Source organism: Berghia stephanieae, chromosome 4, assembly GCF_034508935.2.
Source record: "Berghia stephanieae isolate SIO BIC M18660-M18661 chromosome 4, UCSD_Bste_1.3, whole genome shotgun sequence".
Lineage (NCBI taxonomy): Eukaryota > Metazoa > Mollusca > Gastropoda > Nudibranchia > Aeolidiidae > Berghia > Berghia stephanieae.
The window spans coordinates 67,614,194-67,641,008 of NC_088363.1; the positions used below are offsets into that span (position 1 = coordinate 67,614,194).

A 26,815-nucleotide genomic window follows, 5' to 3' on the forward strand; every position below is an offset into this window, starting at 1 on the left:
TAGTTTGGATTTACTATTTTGAACACTGAGAGTGTTTCCTGTGCCATTAACACCACCTGTGGCTTATTCTATACACTTGTTTTGAAAGACGGAACTCAATTGGTAGTTTAGATATAGAGACTTTAAAAAAAATAAAACCGTAAACGGTTAATCATAGTAAAAACAAACACACCAAAAAAACAAAAAAAAAATAATAATAAAATAACATTATAATAGAAAATCGTATAATAAGGCGGTAGCTAACAATAGACCAATTGAAGATAAACTCTTTTTAGTAACAGCAAAGTGCATTCCAAATTTCGTAAACATATAGTGGTTGGTGTCCTACCTTGCAAGATATTCTTCTTCTTCTTCTTCTTCTTCTTCTTCTTCTTCTTCTTCTTCTTCTTCTTCTTCTTCTTCTTCTTCTTCTTATTATTATTATTATTATTATTATTATTATTATTATTATTATTATTATTATTATTATTATTATCATTATTATTATTATTATTATTTTTATTATCATCATCATTAATATCATTATTATTATCATCATCATCCTCATCATCATCCTCATCATCATCATCATCATTATCATCATCATTTCAATGTAATAAAGCGAAGTTTTAATCACTCGAAGGAAAAAATAGTACCACTCTTCTTTCAATTCGAACAAATTTGTGTCTGTTTATTCTTCCGGTTTGTTTTGAGAAAGGACTTGTTTTCACGTTGCTGTCGTTGAATATAAGACGATTTCATGGGAAAATGTATGCTGCTCATGCCGAAAAAAAGCGTCAAGAGGAATCTCAGTTAGAACTTCATAACTGTATCAGTTTACTTGAGAAAGCCGTTTCAGACAATGACAGATTTTCAGCCATTTTAGAGGTACAGCCGACTGTAACTAGTGTAAACAAAGGGATAATTTTGCTCTGGCTCGGTTGTGGATATTAACATGAATTCAGCTTTATTTGGTTATAAAAATCTAGAACTCATGTCTTGATTATATTATCTGAATTACTTAGTCATCGTGTAAATTTTCTGCGAAGAACTGGGCGTTTACTTTTATTGTCGATTTTAGTCTTACGTGCTGGAATTCCCAAGACAAAAACCTAAAGTTTTGACAAGTCACATTACATCACTGTTACTCTGTTACAAATCAAAATCAAAACATTCAAATTATAGGGAAAAGATAGATAGAAAGAGAGGGAGAGAAAGAAAGATTATGTGTATGCGTGTGTGCACGTGTGTGAGAGAAGGGGGGGGGGGGGGGTCAGATCGGACATGGAATAAGATAAGTAAGAAACTTCAACTTCAATCAGTTTTCTCTCTTTTAAATTGTCACCGCCTTCTAATCAACAGAAACAGAGGCTTGAAATTTGTGCAAATGACCTTGTTTAAAATAGGGAGTTAAGTGAAAGCAGCAGTGGGAACTAAATTGTGACCAACCTAAACCCCATCGGAAAGTTGTGACTGGAATTTGCCATGCACTTTGAGGGGTTGGGGGGTTCAGTAAAAAAATGCAGCATAACTGTTTTTTTTTTAAATAAAAAGGAATATCATGGATCTTTTGGTTTTAATTATTTCGTCTTTCAATTTTCTTTTAAATGGTGTCAAACAACCAAAAATTTGTTCAAGATACCAGAAGTTATTTGGTGCTGAAAATTTGCTATTTTCAAATGCATTTCGTGTTTTTATTTCCTGCGTATATTTTTTATAATTTCCCCTTGTACTTAGTATAACATGTATACTTTTTTCATGCTAAAGTTCATTGCTCTGTATCTCTATGTAGACACATTTCCACTGTTAATAGTGTTGTCTCTGTCCGAAAATAAATTGTAATATCATTATCACCTAACAGGCGTAAAGCCGTGTCCTATGTGTTAAGTGTTGCTGTTGGTTAGGGACTCCTTGTAAAACGCTTTGAGTATTTTTAGTTGATATTGCGCAATATAAATTCTCTAGTTATTTAAAACAAATTTTTTTTCATGAGGATTCAAGCTATTGAATTGGAGTTTCGACAATTTGCCATAGTAAAGATGTTTTGCACAGTTTTTTCTGTCCATCTAACAGTGATTGGGTAACTAGATCTATTTGATCTGATGGAAACTATTTTGCGATAGTGATAGATTAGTATAGATCCAAAGCGAAAGGGTAATAAGTAGTTATTTCTGTTTCTTGTTTGATGCAACAGAAACTGGGATAAAGTTTTGGTCCTTGGGTCTTCTGACTTTGAAGGACTATAGTTGAGTGCTGCAATCATAACATTTTTCTTTTTTTTTTGTGCTTTCTTTTTCACAGATAACAAAACACATAAGGTTCAATACCTTTACCAACAATGACAGGGAGAAGGTTGTCAGTGCTATGGGATTTGAGTTTTTGTCCAAACTCATCACAATATGTAAGTGGTTTTAATATTTCGGAGATTATTTACTTACCATATCTTTCCTAACATACTCATACACCTTGAGCTTTTCAACCGTCTTTTTTTTTTTATGGTTGATAATAATAATTATTTTATTTTATAATAATATTTCTTGAAAAATCAGTCTACTTAACATAGTGTTTAGGATTTAGCTCTTTGGACTGTTATGGGAAGAATTAAGGCCACATTGATGAAATATAATAATAAAAGATATAGGAAACAATGCATAATTCACATTATTTTATTGCATTGTTATAAAAAGTGATGTATGTAGGATTTTTACGCACAGTGTGTGTTTATTAAGACGTACTCGGTAGATTTATACTTACATTATCAAATCAGTGAACGGCTTGCCAACTATTATGAAATTTTGCATTATGATGAGAAATTTAGACCAGATTATATTAATACGTGAAAATGAATTTTTTTAAAATGAAACTAATTGCATCACTTGTTGGAATTGTTTAGTTCTCTTGTATTATGACCCATTCAGGGGATGAAGAATGATACGTTGAAGTTTAAATAGTAAATAGGATGTGTTTTGAGCTTTTATGATAATCTCTTCCTCTTACATACATGATCAAAATTGAAATCAAAATTGTACTAATTTTTTATTTTTCTGTCCTTGATCATAAATATAAAAAAACTAAAAACATGCCCTGTTCTGAGATTGGAAAGAGAAATGAAGTAAAAAATTCATCGTTGTCAATGGCAAGTCTTTGATTGATATTCCAAAGCAAGAGATTCACTTGGCAAATAGGCTACATATATTTTTGATTATAAATTTATAATATGTTTAATTGATATTCTACTGTCTGATTTCTTTTTTGTTTTGTTTGTTTGTGTGTGTGTGTGTGTGTGTGTGTGTGTGTGTGTGTGTGTGTGTGTGTGTGTGTGTGTGTAAGAGCATATGGAGATAAAGGAAAATGTTACTCATTTGTAGTTCCATAAAACAATATATCAGCCTAGGAGGGGTCTATGTTCTTTTATCAGACACTCAAATTGTACAATAATTAATTAATAACATTTAGAATTATTATTATTTTTTTTTTTGCAGCTAATCTTCCAGAGGAATGTCCAAGTAACTTGTACAAATCCATTGCACTGAGCATGTTATCCACAATATGTATGGAACCAAGTGTGGTAAGTTTCTATGACTAAGGGAGATCATTTTTTTCTTTTTCCATGAAGGCTGCATAATTCCTTAAAATATTTATTTGTATTGTTTGTTTGTTCATTTTGTTGTTGCCTTTTTTTTTCGCTTTAAATTTTTTCCCTAATTTTTGTTTCTTTGTTTTTTGTTTTGTTTGTTTGGATGAAAATCGTTTGGATTTTGTCCAATAGTAAAAATCTAGGCAATTCTAAATTACATATATTGTCAAATTCATATAAAAAACAAAACAAAACAGACAAACAAACAAAAAACCCAAACCAAATTTTTTAAAAGCCCAACAAAAACAACAAAAACCCACTACAGAAGATATGCGGAGTTGCAAATGAAAACTAGATTTTGTTTTATTATTTTTCAATGAGTGATGACATTTTTGCACATTATGACAACAATTTGAGATTAAAGTTTCCTTTTTGTTTTTTTTTTTACATAGGTGTACTATCCTCATATAAAAACTTTTATCAAGGAGATTAACAGTGTGCTTGTCAACAACAAGTAAGTATATCTTCGTATGCCAAATTATATCACTATTTTATCTTCTTTTTTTTTTCTATACACAAAATGGTCTTGCATTTAATGTGTCTCTTGACTTATTCGAAAGAGTACTTAACTTTGTCTTGTGTTTTCATTGATATATCTTTGGAGGTGTTATAATATCATACAATGAATTAAGGATTCAAAGATTAAATGTAATTTAACTTATTAACTCTTATAAAACAATTTGTTACTACAAGGCTTGTCTGAAAAGTCTTGACGACTGTTGAATATCTCCGATTGTATTAAACTCACCAGTATAAACTATGCATCAAAATGCATGTAATTTAATTTGTTCTTCTAATAGGTCACCAAATTTTGTTCAGTTGCTCTATCTTGATTTTGATTTATCTTATTTGAAAGAACCCCTACTCCAACATGTCAGTCAAAGAAATCACACAAAAGATAATGTGATATGACTGGGATCTTTACTGCAGAGAGATGTACACCCGTAAAATTCATATATACGGCGGGAAACATGTTTATGGTGACTCGTGAGTTGGTATTCAAACAGTTCAAAGGTGGCTTTACTGAAACCGATGCTGTCTCCACCTTCTCAACATTAACAAGCAGTCTTGCAGTGGTCGTCCACAAAGTGCATCAACTGCAGCAAATCAATCACAGACATTGACAAACTTAATCGAGCTAATTGCTGGATAATACAATCTGACATTTCACAAAGGCTTGGGATTTCATAGGGAAGAGATAGATATATCATTCGAGAAATCCTGGGTTACAGAAAGGTTGGACCCTGTTGGATAGCAAGAATAGTCACATTAATGCTTGATCACATTGAAAGAGGAAGTTTTCTTGAAATTATAGGACACCCCTGCTACAGTCTGAATTATCTTCAAGTGGCTTTTTCCTTTTCTTAAGTCTTAAAAGACACTTCAAGGGGGCAAATTTTGGCGCAGAGTTAACTCTATGGTGTCGAAGTTCACCACGTGAATTCCTGTTTGACATGTTGCAATAACCAGTGATGATATTCTTCCTCGGATCCACAGAATTCCGAGATTTTGGGATTTTCACAGACATTTTCTGTTGATTTTGACATGTCAATTATTTTCCTCTAATAAAAACTCTGGTTGTTAAGTGGTGGATCTGCAGAAAAATCTCCATCATGTCTTGTGTTATATTTTGATACCTGTACTCAGTTGCACGAATTTTGGTGACTCTCTCTCTCTCTCTTTTTTTTCTTTTTTTTCTTCTTCTTCTTCTTCTTCTTCTTCTTCTTCTTCTTCTTCTTCTTCTTCTTCTTCTTCTTCTTCTTCTTCTTCTTCTTCTTCTTCTTCTTCTTCTTCTTCTTCTTCTTCTTCTTCTTCTTCTTCTTCATATTACTTCATATTGTGTTTACAGCTGTCATCCGGTTATAGTGCAGAGATAAAATGAATATATTACAATGAGCAAGTGTGATCAACTTAGTTTACTCTTTTTACCTCATTTAGATATACTGTTTTACAATTTATTTATAAGCTGCATAACCACTAAGTTGCAGTAACAAAGAAATGAATTATGTTTATTGTTATATATATCACTTTATTTTCTCTGTTATTTCTTCAGGCACACAGAGAGAGATAAGACCTTACTACAGATGAAGTCAGACGGCTTGAATGTTTTGCTTCATATTGCCGAGCATCCCACTGGTGTTGAGTTGCTTGTGGCCCATGATTCTTTTGATTTTCTTCTTAAATTCATCAATGAAAGTGGTAGTAAGTATCTTAACTCATGGAAAGTATTCTTCTATAATAATAAAGGCCATCTCAATATCTGTAACACGATTTGGCTGGTAAGAGTTTCAATCCTTGGCCAAGATACTGGCCAATTACAAGATGTATCCTGCACATATATACGATTGTCATTCGTTTTATATATTATCAAACCTATTGCAAATTTGATACTGATCAAGAATCTGAAGTTGAGAAAAGCAAAAATATGGATCTTTTTGTTCACTTTTATTTTTTCTTCACCACTCCCTTCAATCTTGGACTGAAGGTAAAGAGAGGGAAATAATTAGATTAAATTGATTCAAATTCGTCATAATCCTACTTTATTTGATAAGCTTTGTTAATAGTTAAAATGGGGAAACTAGTAACCACTTTAGTTTTCTTCAAGTCTTTTAATATTTAGATTTTATTGATATGTTTTCTCGTCCATATCCAGAAACTTATCAAGAAAACTTAATCTGTAAATTTCATCTTTTTCCTTTGCATGTGTGCATTCAATGTATTGATTCTTTTTTAACCTACATTATGTATTTATTGCAGATGTGAGAGATCCAGACATTTCAAAAGCTTTAACTATAGTTGGGACAATAGTGAAAAAGAAAGGTAATGGAGCGCTTTACCTGTGTTCAGATAAATTGAATTTTGTGATGGATACAGTGTCTCAGATAATGAAAGTTGGCTCGGTAAGTGTCTGTTGTTGGGGAAGATAAAAATTACAGTTTACATGTGACCAAAAAATGGTATTATGTTGGGATGACATAGATACTCAAAATCCAATTCATTTAGAATAATATGAAACTTGGGGTAATTATATATATTTTATTGAGGGCAATGGAAATAGCTCCTGAATGTGACAGTAATTGAAATCTCACATTTCTGGTCATTTTGGCGTTGCAATAAATTTTTAACTTTTAGTTCATGTAGACATAATGCTTGTCTGAGGCAGTCGGTCACCGTTGCCTCTTGGCTGAAAACAACATCATAATATTTTCACTTTGATAATTATTTTTGGATTATTTCATCAGTCGTCAATGTTAATGGGCGTACTATTAAATAGATATCTCTAGGAATGCAATGTTTTTAAATTAGCACCCTTCCACATATGTGCTTAAATGAAAACGACCCTAAGAAAATGTTAGGAAATGATCAAAGAGGCATTTTTAAAAGCAGAGCTTTATTGTTGTGTAGCAGTTTTTCTATTGTCTGTGTATTTATTTTTTGAATTGATTTTTTTTTTCAGGATATTCAAGAAAAGATTGAGTATGCCAAGGCTATCACAATGATTCTTGAGTCAACTTCAATGGTAACTTTATTTTTTAGACATTGATTAATCCTATTTATTTTTTATTGAAAATTATTATAACTCTATTTTTGTCTACGTGTTTTAATGGGAAATAACTGATGGTTGCAAATCTGACTAGATGTTAGTTGGACAATGAAACACACAAAGATTATTGCGCTGACACTGGTGTTATCAAATTGTCAGATGTTAATGATTATGTCAAAAGGGAAAATTAACACTCATTAATTATTGTTGAGTTCTTAATGTTATAGCCAGCTTCTTAGTCCAGCTGACCTATGACCTTATAATGAGATTTGAAAGTTCAAACTTTTGACAAAATCCTAAAACTCTCATCAAAATAGTTTATTTTCCTGTTCACAAAATCTTTTAAAAATATGTGAGCTTTTATGTAATTCAGTTTCTTCTAAATGCCCTCAAAATGTTTAAAAATGGGTCTTAAGTCAGCTGCTACGCTGTGCATTCAGGACAAGACACGCAGTCTGTAAGGCAATTTTTAATTTCATTTTGATGGAGAAAGTATTACTGCTGACCTACTCATTTGACAGTTGAGTCTAATGGGATAATATAAGTAGAGAATTCTTTCAATGATTGAACTTTGTACCCCCCCCCCCCCCCCCCCCCCAGTTTCATCCGCAGTGGTATTCAAACATTTGACCAACAAGTCATAAGCCGTTTCAAACCACTAATCCACAATCTGCACAAATTATAGACTTGTTTCCTCTATTTTACTCATTTCTTACTTCACTTGATAACTTGTAATTGAACTTTCTATAAATATGGAAACTTGAACAACTCTCATTTGGCTCTTTTGTTAAAAACTATTAAAAATGAGTATTTTTTAAATACATAAAGTTCAGTACAAACTGTGTATGGGTACTGCATTCGATTTTCTTCAGGATGAAAAGGTTTGCTCTTAAAATCTTTTTTAAAAAAAAAATAACAATAAGATTCCCTTTTTTCATCCCATAAGGGAAATTTGTCTCTAGTCTAGGGTCTATTCCAAGGGAAGACTGGAATAATCCAGGTGTCAGCCACAGTGCAGCACCGCATATTGAGTTAGAGCGAGGTGACTTGCTCAAGGCCACACAGTACAGCTGTTATTCGAACTCGGTACCTATCGCGTACGAAGCAAAGACCCTCCCGTTGAGACACGCTGCCCCTTAATAGGGTGTTCTTTGACAAAACCCATAGGTACCAATTGCAGACAGTTTCCTTAGTTAGCTACTATTGATGAATTATTAATTTTTTCATTTATCTATTGATATGACAATTTAAAATTTTTTGTCCAATCCAGGTACCTGTTGAAATAAGTTGTCCATGGGTGAGGAATTTAGCCAGTACAGTTGGAAAATTACTCATCGTTAAATTAGGTAAACTTCAAACATTGCGTTAAATCTTTTTTATGTCTTTGATTTGAAATGGGGACTGCAGCAGCAAGAAATATTTTCAATGATTCTGATTTATTTTCCACTGTGTTTGTGTATATGTGAGTTTTTGTTTGTGTGTGATATTGTCATTGCTGGCCTATAGTCCAATATTGTCCGTAAATATGTTCAGTTCACAAAAAAGGTAGAGAAGGGGTTATGATAGACAAATTTTATATAGTTTTTACAAGTCAGCAAGGTAAATTAAATACAAAAACTTTGAATACAATGAATAAAAAAACATTTTTTACCATTAAACGTTTTTTAAACATTTATTTGATAAAACCGAACAAGAAATACACAGAGATAGGTTTCAGGTCTAGTTTAGACAAAAATTAATGAATAATGATTTAAACATCAAAGCAATACAACCAAATCAAGTTTGTAATCTACTGGGTTCACATTAACAAAGACATCTTAGGAAATGCAACAGCATGTTGCCAGTATTAAAGCAGAGACAGCCACTGGATCAGCACAGTTTTTCCCCAATAAAGAAATTCAAACCACTGAAATGACTTGATATTTTACGTCAAGACAAATCGTTCGTTGTGAAAAAAAACCCAAGAGATTTTGTTGTACAGAGGTACATTTGTGAGTTGAGCGCACCCGATACTATTAATACTAATGTATTCATTGCAGAAACTATATTTCTGTTTGAGGCTTAGGGTAGACCCTGGTTGTATGTGTAAGTTAGGTTGCAGTCTTTTTTTGTTCTTTCCTTGAGTTAGTTCCCTTTCTCAATCTTTTACACCGGTGCCTGGTGTTGTCTGTCCTCTGGCACAAGAAAAAAAAAAATAATAATAATTGAAAAATAATATATTCTATAACTAGAATAAACCAATTATCTGCTACCCAAAACAATAGGGTTTTAAAATTATGCAATCTCATTTTTCTTTTTTTTGAATCAAACATTTCCAGCTCCTGAAGACAGTGAAGTGTTTTTCTACCTATTTGTGGCCCTTGTTAGTCACTTTGGATGTGATCTACTCAACATTGATGGACTGGACAGGGTTAATTTAGTTAAAGTGGTTGTGGCTCGGGTGACTGTGGAAGTCTACATGCTTCTGGATGGTATTGGACCCAGTAATGTAAGAGCTTTTTCCTTCCACACTTTATGTCTGTCAAAAAAAAAAAAATATTTAATTTTAGTTTACAAAATTGATCAATTGAAAGTAGATAAAAATTGTATAGAGATTTTATGTAATTATTTTATTGTTTTAAACTGAGATTGTGTTGAAAAATATTTGCTCAGTCATATTGGTCTCTATTTCTAAAGTTTGTCTTTGTTGTTTTTAAAATGTTTATTTCTGAATCTGCTTTAAGTTGAAACTTACCACATGATTAGATTTTCACATGAAATTCAATTGAAAGATTTTGATTTATCAAATGAAGCTAACTAACTAATATCTATTGGCTTTTATTTATTTTTTTTTTTTAAATCAAGTATCAGTTTATTTTTAATACTTGAAATAAAAAAAGGGTCCAATGGTAATCATCAGAATTTGATTTTAAGTGTTTTTTCATTGGGATTCACAATCTTTATTTTTTTCATAGAGAAGGCATAAGAATTAAAATTCCATTTCATTCTGCTCAAAACTCATGAATAGTGCAGAAATTTTAGATGCATTTTTATGCATTACTGTCTCAAGCAGAAATTTTACAAGGAAATTTTGATGTAAGGCCGTAACACCTTCATGATTGAATTAAAAAGATATTTTTTTTTCTTCTAGAGGTTGAATGATTTAATTGTAATATATTCACCAAAATTACAAGAAAGTTGTGAATGTCTTCTGAATTCAATCATATCCATTTTGAGTGTTTAATGTTTCCCTGGTCTTCAATGTTGATTTTTAAAAACTAACGACGCCTAAAATTGGCAATGCAATAGGATGAAGTGTTATTGGAATCAAATGGTTAGGCTTATAAGTTCAACAGTTTATGTCTTGTTATCTTTGATTGTAACATTTCTATTATTACAAGCTTTAAATCCTACTTTGATCTGTCACTTATTTATTCATTGAATGACAAATTTGACTAAACAATAGGATTTTTTAAATTTCTTTTTTGCTACCCAAAAATGTTTTGAAATTATCACTCTTTGAAGTTGTTGCCTGCTTAGAAAAGTCATAAACTGGTTTGTTGAAATGCACTCAAAAGGCTGTATGCCAATTGTTGTCTTGATTATTTTATGAATTTGCTAACTGTTTACAAACCTTATCAATTATGTGATTATAATTATAGACTTATAACTCTAAAAGGTTTTGAGGTCTCAAACAATTTTAAAAAATTGTTAATGCACTCATCATAATAAACATTTGTGTTTTTCCATTCCCATTTCTCTTCCCTTTACTCTACTAAAATTTTGAAAGGCATCAAGCCGTTTTTCAAGGCTGAATAAAGTCTACCGATTACTCTCAGACCTGGTGCAATTTGTGTGTGGAGATTTCGGAGAGTCAGCAGATACAGACACCATCATTCTACTGTACAGGAAGTTGGTGGATATTAGCAATACTGTCATGGAGTTCCTTTCCAGCATTGCTAGTCAAGATGTTGATCTGGTATGTAATATTTTTCTCATCTTGTGCTCTGCTCTTAGTGGGCTGGTCATTTATTATTCACTAAAGTGTTTTCAAAATTGAATTCTAAAAGAACGGATAAATGAATATTCGCAAAGTTGTTGCACATTTCAAAGCTTTATTGTGCCCAGTGTGCTTCCATCTTAAATGCTTCGTTTACTCCCCCAGCCAGATGAAGCTAAATTCAATATCACACAACACAAGACGACTCTTGAGATCCCCTTATGGTTTAACACTCACAATATCCATCACTACCTAAATGAATTCACCCTTTTACACCTCATTTGAGAGGTCATATTCCTTATCCAAGGATACTGCAAAGACCATCATTTTGTAATCATAGTCACCCAACAGAACCTTTCTTGCTTGTTACAAACCAAAACAATGGATTCGTTTATGGGCTCATTTTTTGAAGTTTTCAAAAAATAAGATAAATTAATTTATTTTTAAAAAATCCATTTATCACAGGATATAACCACACCCATAAATGTTGTCAGTGTCAGTCTTTTGTCTAACACTAATTGATAATGACCAATTTCAAATAGCACGACCCATGGCTATTTAAGTCAGAAATTCATGAAGAAAGTGATTGATCTACTGTCAGGTGTCAAACATGTACAAAAAGTAGTAGTCCTTTAAAGCCAATTGGCCGATGGAGCTGGAGTTTACCCAGTTTCTTTAGCATGAAATAGACCATAGCAATTGCTTACTATCCCTTGGATAGGATGCTAGTTTATCACAAAGTACTTTCTGCTAGATCTAACAGACCCAGCTATCCAATCACTGCTAGGTGGACAGGGGGATCAGAAAAAATCTCAATTTAACCCAGGATCGATCACGGTCCCATAGAGTGTAAAGCGAGTGCTCCACCAACTGAGCTGTCGGGACCCTCCTGTTAAATATGTACATTTGATGCCAATTATGCACATATGTCGAATTTCCAACATCAGAAAATTTGAGATGTCTTTTAGATACTTTTACAAGGGTATGAATTTACACCAAAAAATGAAAAGTTATTCAATTTTATTTTTTATCTTTTTCAGCCAAAAAATCATAGTGTTGTTCTCATATCTGTTAGAGTTCTAGCTGCCATGTTGTCGGAAATCACAGAGGATCCTTCCCCGACTCTCTTTAAACTGTTGCCTTTCTTTAACCTTTTGTGGTGAGGAATATGCAGATATTAATAAATTTTTAATTTTTTTTTGGATTGGATTATTATGCATTGTGATGCTGATACTATCAAGTCAGAATAAGGTGCAATAATTAATAGAAATCCAAAATAGAAAGAATTGTAAAGATGTCATTCTTTCAAACTATAAGTTTTAACAGAAGCTATAATTCGCAACATTTTCAGAATTGCTTAAAATATTTTTTCCTACAAATTTTTAATCCTCTTCATTTTTCTTCCAGCCAAAATGTGGAATATTCAGACGATGTGAAAATGGAAGTAAAGAACGTGATGCAAGGTGCTTTGGAAAACATCAAAATGATGTCATTACATTCAATTGATGAAGATGGTGTGGAAAACAGTCCTTTAGCTAGTGCAAGGAGCAACACTGATCAAAATATTGATGAGAAGCAAAAAATGAATTTTTCAATTGATGTGAATGGGGCAGAGCAAGTACAAAATTCTGATGAGACTGTCTATTTGAATGATTCAGATACTCCTCGGCAAGCAGAGTCTGACGAATGGAAGCATCGAAATCGCTCTGTGAAGTCCGCTTTTGTAGATACTAAAAAGAGTAATGATTTGAGAACTTCATTGTTTTTTGTTCCTAACAGTCGATCTGAGGCACAGACAGATAGTGGTGTAATTGATTTGGAGACACACTCTTCGGGTGAAGAAAAAATTGATAATAACAAAAATAAACTGAAAGAGGATAGTGATCCGGCTCTTCACCAAACAAATATTTCTATAAGCAACGAAAATGTTGAAGAATTTCTTGCTTATCAAGAACAGGTTAAAGTAGAGAATGCCAAATCAGCAATTCAAAGGAATAGACAGCGATCCATAGCCAGACAAGTAAAAAGAATGAAACACGATGTGGAATGTTCTGATGAAGAAAAGAAAGAATGTGATGCATGGAAACTTTCACCCAATGATATCTTGGGGTTCTTGTTGCCATCCTATTGTTTCCTGGTAAATCACAAAGAGGCTGTCAAGATTATGGTTGAGTGTGACGCCTTCCAGACTATCGTCAATTTTGTGGAAGAGTCTACATCACAAACCTTGGCTGGCAAGAGTTCTTCATCACCAGAGGTGAGCTTTTTGGTCATTTTTGCTGTCTATTGATGTAAATGGTCTAAGGGAAATGTTGTTTTTATCAAGTTTTTACTTTCATACTCCTTTTTTTTTTTTCGTTTGAATTGCATTTAGCCAAAAGATTTTCCATTTGACTCTTGTTTTGTTGAACAGTCACTTTGTTTATTTTCCAGTCAACAACAGTTAATGCCTTGGAAGTAATAAGACTATTGTTCACTGAGAATGCTGAAGTAGCCTCCACCCTTCTGTGCTTATTGGATTTTTTTGAAATTGCCATTTTATCTGTGCCTAATTTGGGTAAGTATACAATGGGATTGAGAATAAATAATGAAAGTAAAAACAAGGAAATGATATGGATTAGAATAAACAACACTGACAGAATGAAGAAAAAAAAAAAAGAGAGAAGCTATGCAAAACCACAAAACAGATGCATGAGGGAAATTTTTTTTTTTTGAAAAAAAAAAACATACAAACCTATACAACTTAACAATGATTAAGTTGCTTTGATTATTTTCATACAAATATGAGAGATTTTGTTGGTTATTTTTGGGCTTTTTTTATAAGGGTCGTATCATAGGAGCAGAAACTGTGCGAAAAAACATAAAACTGTTGTGTAGCTGGATCAAAATGGAAACATATTTTAATTGATTGGTTGACTAGAATGCAATACGTTAAATGAAATAGAGATTTCATATAATATTAATTAAGTGCCGGTCAAGAATGAGATCAGATAAAGTTATAACATTTTTGTTCCACATAACATAACAGCATAAAACATCTTGAAGATGTATCATTTCAAAGAATGGCAGTCAACAGAATAATCCTTGTTTTGAAATAATGGTATATTATATTTTTTTAGAGTGGAAAAATCTCACAAACAAAGCGTAGTATTGAAAATTCACGCAGAACAATAAAATGCTTGCTCTAAAGAGGAGAAAGATATCCATGACAGATATCATTGAATGAAATAAATTCCTAAATTGAATATGGCTCATTGGACTTAATGTCTGAATACAATTCTAGTGTTTCATATTTTCTGATTATCTACTTATGATAATAATAATAATAATAATAATAATAATACTTTATTGCATCCCAAAAAGGAAATTTTTTGTACAGACGTGTTATAATTTACACATAAGATAAAAATACAATGGAAATAGGATGTATATATATAAAAAAAGGAGCAGCTCTATAACCAGAGCTGCGCTTTATAATATGAATAATTTCAACACTGTAAAATAGTTAAAACTGTCACTATAAATTGAAAATTGAAAAGATTGCAAAACAAATAAATTAATAAATTAATATTTATATTTTTAAAAAGTAAAAATGAGAAATAATTATATAAAATGATTATTGCTTGTTGTTATAAAGCCTAATACTGGACGGCAGAAAAGATTTTCGGTGTCTCTCTGTTTTCGTTGAAATAGAGAAAGGGCGACCACTTCTTTCTGACATAATAATTGATGGTCTTAGTGGATGATACTGGTCATTTAATATTTTAGTTATTTTATTTATACAAAATTTCTCGTATAAAAGATCTACATCGTCAACATCATTTATATAGCGTTTAATGGATTTTTTAATATTTGAATTTATTTTGTTCCTTTCCACTGCTAAGCAATTGCCTCCCCAAGCTGTTATACAAAATGACAAAACACTTTCGATTACTGCTCTATAAAATAATGTGCAGAGGGTTTTATCTATTCTAAACTGAGAGAGTTTCGATAAAAAATATGTACGTCTGCACATCTTATACCTAATTATTTTCAAGTGTTCATCCCACTTGAGCCTGTCATCAATCGTTACACCAAGGTATTTGTAGTAAGGAACTCGCTGGACGAATTGGTCCTTTAATTTTAACGGTTCTATCGGTTCCTTCACTCTCCTAAAGTCAATCACTAGCTCCTTTGTCTTGCTTATGTTAAGCTCTAGGTGGTGGGCATCACACCAAGACACAAATCTATCAATTTCTTGCCTATAAGCCACTTCGTTGCCATTTGTTATGAGGCCTTGAAGAGCGGTGTCATCTGCAAACTTTATTAAAGGTACACTCAGGTTTTGACTTCTACAGTCATTCGTGTATATTGTGAATAATACAGGGGACAATACACAACCTTGAGGAGCGCCAGTATTTGTAGTTATACAGGAAGATTTGTTTTGCCCTAATTGAACATATTGTGCTCTCTCCGTAAGAAATTCGAGCACCCAAGCAATTATATACTTGTTTAAATTCAGACTAGTCAATTTTTGAACAACCAACTGAGGTTGCATTGTATTGAACGCTGAAGAAAAATCTGCAAAAAGCAATCTGCAATAGCTCCTAGCGTGATCTAGATGCCTGTAGATGTTGTTTGTAAACAGCAAAATGGCATCCTCTACGCCACGTCCTGGTTTGTAAGCAAATTGATGACTATCACTCAATGGCATAAACTGATTCCTAATTTTAACAAGAACAAGTTTTTCTAAAGATTTCATGACTATTGAAGTCAGTGCAACAGGTCTGAGATCGTTCATAGTTTCAAGTTTTTCTTTTTTTGGAACAGGAATAATTTTCGAAGTTTTCCAAATTTCAGGGATTGAAACGCATTGGAGGGACCAGTTAAAAATATGTGTATAAATGGGGGAAAGCTGGTGGGCACATTCTTTTAATAGTTTTCCTTTCAATCCATCCGGCCCAGCAGCCTTCCTCTCGTTTAGTTTCGAAAATACGAATCTCGTTTCCTCTTCACTGACCTCAACAGCCATTTCATCTTCCAAAGCCCTGTCTAATTTATGTTTTTCATTTTCAATATCAAATTTGTTTGCTGTGTCGAAACGTGAATAAAATTTATTTAAAGTTTCAATTTCGATATCTTCTGATATAATCGTGGGCTTTGGATTATAGTTCACAGCAGTTTTAAGCCCCCGCCACGTGTCCCGTATATCCCCAGAAGAAAAGCATTTTTCAATTTTATTTTTGTACTTGTCTCTACAACTAGATATTACCCTCTTTATCTCTTTTTGTTTTGTTTTCAGATCTTTTTTGTTTCCACTAGTATAGAGAGTTTTCTTTTGGTTCAATAAAAGTTTTAGATCTTTTGTTATCCAAGGCTTGTTGTTAGGATAATATTTTATTTCTTTTTTACAAGACACTAGCTGTTCACAGAATTTTAAATACTCACTCACACAGTCATTCAGCTCATCCACACTATCACATGATTCGATAAAAACATTCCAGTCAGTGCATTCAAAACAACCACGCAAATCTTCACACACACTTCCGTTACTTATGAAGACTGATTTGATTCAAATCCTCTCAATTCTCCTTAATATTAATGTAGCATTATTCACATTATTCTCTCATCATTTATCACCAGTTAACATGCCAAATCCTCCTCCTCTAATGTGCCTTAAAGTTATAGAGGTGTCTTTGGTAGCTCTCAGGTTCTACAAGAAAAGCAGAAAACGTAAGTTTACTTCCTTATAGATTTTTAAATAATTTGATAGTGCCCTGCTTTTCAGTTGCAATCATAGTCACATAATTGTGAAATACAGCTGGTCTTCAACATTTCATATAAGATAAGATGAACTTTATTTATAAACTTCTGGAAATTTACATTGGGTATTGGATAATAAAGCTCTTTGAGCTTTCAGCATTTGGCGCTATAGAAGAGTACTTTATTGTTATTATTATTATTATTATTATTATTATTATTATTATTATTATTATTATTATTATTATTATTATTATTATTATTATATTATTATTTTTATCATTATTATTATTATTATTATTATTATTATTGTTATTATTATTATTATTATTATTATTATTATTATTATTATTATTATTATTATTATTATAATATTTCCCCCAGGCAACTCTTCTCTCCATCGTATCAAACACTCAAGGTCACGGTATTTCAAGTCAGTCATCGATTACCTTTTGTCATTTTATGTCATAAAACATCACAGGGTTAATGGTTTGTCATTGCACATTGCTCATGAGTTTAAAGATGTTTGGACAATGGCAAATAACCACTGGTGTGGATGTTTAGATGGTAGGTAAAAAATTCATTCAGCACTTTTTACTTTACCTGTTTTGTTTTAAATAATAAGACTGACAAAGTAAATATGGTTCATTTCACAATTCATATCCACAAGCCTGTGTCATTAACTCACTCAATCCTAGCACCGACTATATCTGTAGTTTACCCGGGTTACTTTTTCTTTTACCCCATGCCTATTTATTACATTTTTCTGAGACAAATTATAGGCGTAGTATCAAAGATAATGTTTTTAGTTTTTACATGTTAATGGTATTGAATAAAACTATCTATGTACATGCTCATTTTTAATACATTTTTCCAATTTTCAAAAGTAGCAAAAATCTCTAGGATTGAGTGAGTTAAACAATCTGTTTGTATCCCAGTGAAATTTTGCGTGGCAATCCAAAAATTACATGATATATGATATGGGCAAGACCAAATGAAATACTATTTGCAAAGTGATAAATAACAATGTGAAATTGAATGTAAGCTTCAATTTAATTACCAAAACAGATGGAATGGACTTTCAGGTTTCCCCTTGATTAACAAACAGGATGAATGAAACACTACAGATGAATGAGATGATGTGGAAGTGGCGTTGCTAAGATTTATCTGTTAGGCGACATTTCAATTTTTTTCTGACGGAGACAATGCTGTTAATGGCCAGGTACTCATTTTACACCTGAGTACGGTGAGAGAATGTGAGTAAAGAGTCTTTTCCAAGGGCTCAACTATGCGCAGAGCGAGGCTCGAACCCAGGATCTTCCGATCTGAAAGCGAGTGTCATACCACTAGACCACATAGCCGCACGTCATTTTGCCAGGTCTGCAGTTTAATTCTGATTTCTAATAAGTTGATGTATGTTCTAAAAATATTTGTTTGGTTTCGCAATCCTCAGTCTCATCATGACTTATAAGCCTTATCTCCTTTTATTGTTGCTAAGTGGTTAGGTAAAATACTCACAACATCCGCCAGTCGGATATAATGTACCAAAACACAAAACTGTGTGTAACCTTGAGTGTACATAGTATGATTGATGTAATTTAGTGAAAACTAATTTTTAAAATGGCTGTCTCAAATCAACAACAAAGAGGTGAGTGATGTCAACTCCCTTCCATCTATAGTTTTATAATTTTTATTTTTTTCTCAGGTCTCAATAGCTTGGTTAAATCAATGGAAGATCTGCAAGAAATGCTGGTGAAAACTCCAATGCTGTCACAGTTCTTAACCTTTCTTGTCCAGTGTAAATGTAAGGATATGGTTGTTGATATTCATAATTACTATTAGAATTTACATGTCTCTCTCTTTATCCTTATATGTGTGTTATAATGAGAATAAATTACAAGGTATAGTGTGTGTTGTTGTGGTGCCATCATAATGCAACTGGCAGATTTTTGCCCGAAGATTAGGTCCTTGGGTTCTGATATACTATCATCTTGGTGGTAAGAAAGGCTTTTTACATGTATGTCACCACAGTCCAATCGTAGAAGGATGTGAAAATTGAATGATCTAGTCATGGAAAACAATGTTGTTTTTATCAAAACATTTTATAAGCACTTTAACAGGGTTAATCTGTCACTGCTCACACTAAATTACATCATCAACGAAGAGAAATGAATACTCAAATACACTTAGATCATGGTTTAACTTTAGATAAGCACAATGCAAATGAAATATTTATTTAGTCGAGAAGTTAATTGAGAGAGATCCATTATTATTATTATGAATGAACACATTTGATGTTCTGCTCTTTGTCTTCATCATTTCAACCTGGTCCATTTTAGTTGTATTTTCATTTGAAATGATTACTCAGTGTCCACTTAATCATTTTCATATTACATCAGAGATGGGCTTTAAGTTATAGGTCATTCGTTAGATCACGAAGAATGTTAAGTAAAAACCTTTTCCTGAATCAGTAATTTGAGTAATCCTGCTTAGTTACAATCATTGGCATCCTTAATGTAACCTCGAATAAAAAGAAAACCTGCTGAAATGTAATGCGGAATTTTTATGTGGATCAGAAGAAAAAAACAAAACATCACAATGTAATGTTAACTTTTTTATGTGGCTCAAACAAAAATAAAATTACTGCAATGTAATGGGTTTTATGTGACCCAGGTGACAAAACACTGCAATAATATAATGTGAACATTTTATTATACTCCAGAAGAAAAAAAACTATGTCATGTAATGGGAACGTTTTATGGAGCCTGGACGAAAAAAAGCTGCATTGCCATGTCAACCATTAACTATTTTTTAAAGTTTCAAATTCAGCTATTATGAGTCTCTTTAGTAGTGTTATAACTGGCATGAATCAATTCTTTACTTACTGATATTCTCATGAATGATTGTAATGCATTGCCACTAAGGCCTGGGTTACCTCGTTCTGATCCAGAGTGAGGGATAGAACCTAACGGAAAATTTATCCTGTGGATGAATAAAGGGAATTTAAATTATTTTATTGATTTATAATAGCATGGTGTAAATTGTAGAAATGTACTATATCTCTATATGTGCATATTTAAGAAAAACCCAAACAAATCTGGACTTATTTATTTCAAACAGCCTTCGATGTCAACAAAGCCCCTGAAGATAGAAAGAAAATAATTGAGTCCTACTTTGATTTGATAGAGACCTCAGCGAGTGCTAGTAATGCATTACGTGGTTTCATTGTACACTCCAAAGGTGTACTCATAGCCAGGTGAGTCTTTTTTCAAATATAATAGTATGTCCGTTTTTGTTTGAAATTTTAAAAGTAAAACTCATTTTAAATAACAATTTAAATGTTGATCCGTTGTCCATCACTTTTATAAATACTAAGGGGTCCCTACAGCTCTGTTGGTAGAGCACATGCTTCACATGCAAAGGGACTGAGATTGATCCTGGGTGCAGTCAAGAATTATTTCTGACCTCCCTGTCCACTCAGCAGTGAATGGGTAGCTGGATCTGGCAGAAAGTACTTTGCGATTGACTGGTTTCTTATCCAAAGAAAAGCTAGCAATTGCTTTTGTCCATTTCTCGCTATAGGAACCAGCATGAATTCCGGCTCCATGGGCCAAATGGCTCTCAAGGACTACTTTCTTTTATCTTTTTTAAAATTACTATCAGTAGCTTCGTTTATAGTATCATTACTCTTTCATTCTTATCATGTTTCAGTTCAATTATTTCTCTTTTCATTTCTTAAATAATCACTTACAGAATTATTGAACGATGCATTTCTTTGGGCTTTTTAAGATGTCTCTCAATACACTTCACTCTCTTTTCTTCTTCTTTTCAGAAAATTTAAATTGACGAAGTTGGAAGAACTCTTAGATGCAAACCAAGGGAATTATCTTGATTAGATTTTGTCCGATGATTGGAAAGATATTGTCTGTTGCTTGCATTCATTTTATTTTTGTCCTTTATAAATCCTGCTTTAATTATCTCAGGTGATCTGAATATAATTTGTCTGCTTTAAAGAACAAAAAAGGATGGATATTTGAAATCTAAAAATATTTGTATACACTTTTTGTGAATGTTGTTTTACCACAAATATAGGACAAACCTTTACGTTTTATTTTCTCTCTTTAAATTACTATTTTTCTATATATTAATGATGTATTTTTTCAAATTCAAGCTTGTTTTATTTTTTTATTTTCTTTATTTTTTGAGCTACTGATAGCAATGAAATCCTGTAACATTTTTTATTTTTTATTTTAGCTGCGCATCTGTGTGTATAATCATTCATTAAGCCCTTCAAGATAAAAACTTTGGTTTTCATTCTCTTGCAGTGCAATAAATAGCATGTGTTCAACATCACTGTGTTAGCACACAGCCAAGATGTGTACGCACACATTGCAGCAGACTTAAATACTTTTAGAGGGTATAGCATATGGATTGAAGATACCCGTTTTATTTTGAGTTTAACATGGGCTGATCATTAACGATGAACAGCAAGTTCATCAAGGCAAATTTGTCTCATTTTAAACGGATTACACAAATTACCAAGAATACTTTGTACATTAAAATTGTTAGTTTTGATCCCATTTAAAAATGATTTGTAGACTTTAGGCATCCATAAGATTTTCATTTGTCATGTTTTAAGTTAGGTTACCATGGGGAGGAGTGGGCGGGGAATAAGAGCAATGTCTATTTGTGACCTGTCGTGTTTACCCAATGCTCCAAATTCCAAATTGAATTTTAAGCTTAACTTGTAACATTTGAGTTAAAAAATATAAATGCCTTCATTGAAGAGTTGTATAACTTCAAATGTGAAAAATATCTGAGTCATGATTCTCTACCATTATTATGTGACTGAATATTGTTGACCTTGAGTAATGCATTGAGTGTTCTAGTCTCATCGCCAATATGGTGCTGACTGAGACTGAACTAGAATCTGACTCTTCCTTTAGTGGCCACCTTCACTCATGAAAACTTTGACATGAGCAATAGCATTAAGTTGAAAATGCAGCAGTGATCTAGAAGCTCTATAAATAAATCTAAAGTGGGTGCAGATGTAGCTTCCTGCAGTAAATTGTTCCAATCATTGATGGTTCTGGGGTAAAATGAGAATTTTCTGAGGTCTTTGGTGGATGTCAGGGGAATAAAACTGTCATTGTGGGAAGTCCTAGATGTTCGTGTTGGTGTTTGGAGGTCAGAATTTGAAATAGCCACTAGGTTGTTCTTTATCTTATACATCATGGTCAGGCGTGCTGCTTTCCTCTTAGTTTGGAGTGAGTTCCTTTCAAGTTGATCAATCATGCTGTACTCACTTGATGTTTCTCTTCTTCTTCTTCTTCTTCTTCTTCTTCTTCTTCTTCTTCTTCTTCTTCTTCTTCTTCTTCTTCTTCTTCTTCTTCTTTTTCTTCTAACTAGTGTCGAGAGGTATCAAGACTTTGTATCTGTAATATTGGTACTGACATTTCGAATAATTTCCCGAGAATGACAAGCTGCGCATTGGAATTGCATATAATATAGGAAAAATAGAGAAACAGAGGGATAAAAAATCTCAATTTCATCTACTGACACTCAGTCTCGGTTCAGGGATTGTCCAGGCAGCTTGCAAAGGAAAGGAAGTTAGACAGTCTCGCTTGTAGTAGTTGACTTTTAGAGAGCATTTCTTGTTAGCATATTTGTTGAAAGCCAAGTAATATCGGGAATTAGTAGTACTGGTATCAGGACTGAGAAATGCTAATATCACCTGGGACTAGACACTGTGATTGGTTGTTAAAACAAGTCTAATGGCTGTATTGTTCCAAACTGCCTGTTTGCTGTGGTGGGCGGTGACTGATGTATAAAGTGGCAATATGTGGGAAAAAAAACAACTTTATGTTCACAAAACACTCATAGAAATTATCGCCATAGCAAGTTTGACAAAAGCTTTTCTTTATAAATAATCTGCCATTTCTCCCTCCTTTCCTCCAGAAAAAACAAACTTAAAAAATGAATAAAATTAAAATGTGATGAAATTAAATCCATTTTACCAACAGAGACATTAATGTTGACTATTATAAGATAGTATCTTGACTAAATCAAACAGGTCTAGGATGAGTTTTGTTTTATGAGTTACATAAAGCATGTATTGTAATCACCGATTTAGAGTTGTGATAGAATAAATAATTGGCTCTATATTCTCTTGAATCTCAATTCTGAGAGGTCTGTTGTTACATGCAATCTTGATATTATGTTTTCTCTAAAGTCTTTCTTCTGATTGGTATATTTTTCAAACTTTTATATCATTTAAAATTCATGTATGGCGTATCATTTTATTTTTTTTAAGTGATGGTTTTTGTTTATACTTTTTTTATATCATTGAATTGTTGCTTGTTTTGAAATTATTGAATCATTATTTTTCTTGATTCTAACATTATTAATTAAGAAAAAAACAGCTTCCTTGTTGAATTACAGACCTGACTAGTACTACGAAAAATTCGTAGAAATACGAATTTTTGTCTCCAGCTACAAAGCTGCAAAGGTCTCTTTGACTCAATAAATCTTGTTGAATAGGAAATTTTAGCTTCTTAGAATCTATATTGTTGACTTTGGAGCATTTTTGGACCATGCTGAGAGAAAACTGTTCATTTTTAAAGCTATTTAAATTGAATTTTTCTTTTTTTCCTCTTGGAAACTACAAATTTTTGAAATTTCAGATAGGCAGCTCTGAAATTATAATCAAGCCAAAAGATTTAACTGTATTTCTTACTTTATAACATTATATTTTTTGTTGTACACACTTTTTATTGATAGGTTGGGTCCTTTTACTTTCCATGGTGGGATTGTAAATGTTGCTGCTTGAAGCTCGAAGAAATAAATATCAATGTGAAATTGAATGTAAGCTTCAATTTAATTACGAAAACAGATAGAATGGACGTTTCGGGTTTCCCCTTTATCAACAAACAGGATGAATGAAACACTACAGAAGAATGAGACGATGTGGTAGTGGCGTTGTGCACAATGCTTACTCCTATATCTTTTTTTTTTTTTTTTAAATTCCTTTATATGCGCTAGCTACCTGTTCTTGTTCATCTAATGTGTGGCTCAATTTCGATTTTTTGAGGGGGGTAAATGTTGGGTGAAGTTTTTTTTTTCCCCGTAAACTATCTCTCCTCTACATGCGTGTGTAGTTATACTTATGTTAATGCACTACAATGTGTTAACACTTGAGTGTAACCCTCTTGTTAGGATCATGACCTTGTGTTTGAGTGGAACTTAATGAGGTCTCAAATCATACTTAAGGACAGATTTGAATCAACTTTTATTTACCTCTATGAAATGATCCTCTTCGTTTCATTTTTCCTTGGGTGGTTATACGTACAGAAATACAACATTTTGACTATCTCTTCACCTCTCCTTTGACTGAGTATTCTTGTCACAAGGTGCGAGAGAACATCCTGGGTTTGCGATCACAACATGACATTGGCCATACTGATGTCATGAACTTTTTTTTTTTTTATCGGAGATGATTTTCTGTCCTTGTAAATTATCTCTCTGTTAGATCTATGTTTTTATGCTATTTTATATGTATTAGAAATGTATTGTTTGTGATAACACAAAGGTATTTTCTTATTCGGTAAATATTTGGTGAAGATGTTCATCTCAAACTGGTACAGAGGTTCATTTCTTCTATCGTCTACTTCCGGTCTCTTTTTGTCTGCTTTGTTTTTTGGATTTAAATCATTGTGAGCCTTTGGTGGATGGACCATCTTGATTTGATTTTACTGAGGATATTTAACAATTTAACAAAAATGTTGGTACTAGTTTAAAGTCCTTCTAATATGTCAATTACTCTTGCTGTTTGATTTGCTTTACTTAGATATGGGTATGTTTTCAAAATTTCTTAGTTTAGTTTTATAATACACGCTTTAATCTTGAATGAGGGGAATTTTATATTTAAAATAAAAAGGAAAACGGTTATATTTTAAAATGACTCCTTGTGGTTTTTTAAACGTGATCGTTAGAATTCCCATTTCCATAAGCATCATTATCATCATCATATTCAATTGCTATCATCAAAATTATAATCCTTGTTATTTCCACTTTGTTCTTTTTGATATTTGTATGTCTCTACTTCGTTTTCTCCTCCCTCCACTCTTCCTCCTCTTCCTCCTCCTCACCCTCCTACTCGTGCTTCTTCTTCTTCTTCTTCTTCTTCTTCTTCTTCTTCTTCTTCTTCTTCTTCTTCTTCTTCTTCTTCTTCTTCTTCTTCTTCTTCTTATTATTATTATTTATTATTATTATTATTATTATTATTATTATCGACCGATGGACTCAGTCAGACTATGTATGTATTTATTACTTTCCAAAAAAAAAAAATATAGTTTAAAAAATGGGGAATTAAAAAAAAAATTAAGATACCCCTGTGTTAGTATGTAGCGTATCTTTGAACATCTCGAGAATACTTAAAAGGTCGGTATCAGTCAGGTAGGTTGGTCCGTATGCGGAATCTACGAGTTTTTGGAGAAAAAAGAGCTAAGCTGTTTGTTAAAATACGGTCAAAATGAGAGAAAAAATAACATATTTCAAATGTAGCCTATTTCGTTTTCTTTTGTTTTTCTTTTTTAATCCTGTTTTTTTTTTCGGGTTAAAAAACATTCTTTTAAGTTTAGCTTTTTTTCTTAGGTTTATTGTGATTACACTGAAGTGCACACATTAGAAGGTCTAATAACCAATGCAACTATGGGCTTGCTTTAACATTGTGCAAAAAAAATATACGTGGTCAATATTTTGCTTCATTTTGAGATTATTTCCATTACAACAATGAGCCCGTAATAATTTGGGTTATCAGACCTGCAAATAAGCATACTTTGGATTTCTCCATAGGTATTATTAAGCGACGAGACCAACCCAAAAATATTTAAATAAATATTTATTTCACCAAAACAATCTAAAGATTTGCTGGTAGTGCTGTAGAAAATAAGATTTAAAGAATCTGTTATCAAAAACTGTCGTATTGCCTCTCAAGGCATTTACCTCCGATCAAAAGAATTTCGAAACTGTTGACTAGATACTGGGCATAGGAATCGACGAAACTAGAATCAACACCGTATCATAAGTACTCTAACATGTTCTAAGACCAGTGAAATTCCGGTTTATTTAAACTTTTTTTTTGGTACAAGTTTGGGGTCATTGAAAAGGGATCTTTGATCTCTATGCGGCATTTGCCATGAATACCGAAAAAGACTCAGGTCAAGGTAATCGTGTATTGTTTAAGTTATGTGTTAGTGTTTAAAAAGCCTTTTGATGTCTGCTGGCCCCGACTAAGACACCAAGCCGCAATTGCTGCCTGCGGATTTGTACTAAGCCCCATTGCCGCTCTATCCTCCACGACCAATGCGCTGTGGCGTGATATAAGGGTGTTAAAGGGGTTACGTTTTTATTGGTGGCTTTTGCAAGCCGCTGTCACTATGACTTGGTTGACACTCTCTTTCCATTGTTTGTGCATAAATGCATTAGGCTCTGGGAATGGAAGATGTCAGATTATGGTGGATCGATGCGGATAACGACATTGAAATGTGTTCACAATTCATTTCCGTCGGTGTTGTCCATTTAGTTTTCACTTTATCATGTCCCAAATTCAAACTATTAAGAGGTCCTTGCTCTGTCTACTGTCCCCGTGTGTCTGTTTTCCAATTGCGTTCTGTCTTTTTCTTGGAATGATATTACTTGGTTTTGTCCTGACCCTGGCCGGAGTCCTTGGCTGGGAGGGAAACAATCGAATGTATAGTTATAGTTTTGGGAGATGATAGTTTTTTCCTTGTAAATCATCTCTCTGTTATGTACTGTTACTTTTTAAAAATTTTAACATATGATTTGTAACCATTTGAGTGTATTCATCTTAGTGGGAATATGTGCTGGTGTCTGGGTGAGACTTTTAGGTGATCTCAAGCTAGGTACACTGACAGTG

At 32.7% G+C, this 26,815-nt stretch overlaps 1 protein-coding gene across 2 annotated transcripts; it reads left to right on the top strand.

Annotated features, from left to right (window-relative positions):
• On the top strand, positions 1–24,835 carry LOC144971091 (uncharacterized). Of its 2 annotated transcripts, none has more exons than XM_078911478.1 (18): positions 1–102; positions 2,281–2,380; positions 3,462–3,547; positions 4,009–4,070; positions 5,670–5,818; positions 6,374–6,516; positions 7,074–7,136; positions 8,431–8,506; positions 9,479–9,648; positions 10,930–11,118; positions 12,180–12,298; positions 12,547–13,396; positions 13,573–13,696; positions 16,762–16,851; positions 17,263–17,445; positions 18,584–18,682; positions 19,999–20,134; positions 20,711–24,835. In XM_078911478.1, the coding sequence occupies exons 2-18, from the start codon at positions 2,344–2,346 to the stop codon at positions 20,772–20,774; spliced, it is 2,640 nt and encodes an 879-aa protein (XP_078767604.1). In that variant the 5' UTR covers positions 1–102; positions 2,281–2,343; the 3' UTR covers positions 20,775–24,835. The 2 variants fall into 2 exon arrangements, with proteins under 2 accessions (XP_078767604.1, XP_078767603.1); XM_078911477.1 differs by lacking the exon at positions 1–102 and adding an exon at positions 675–867.
• Positions 24,836–26,815: the final 1,980 nt, after the last annotated feature.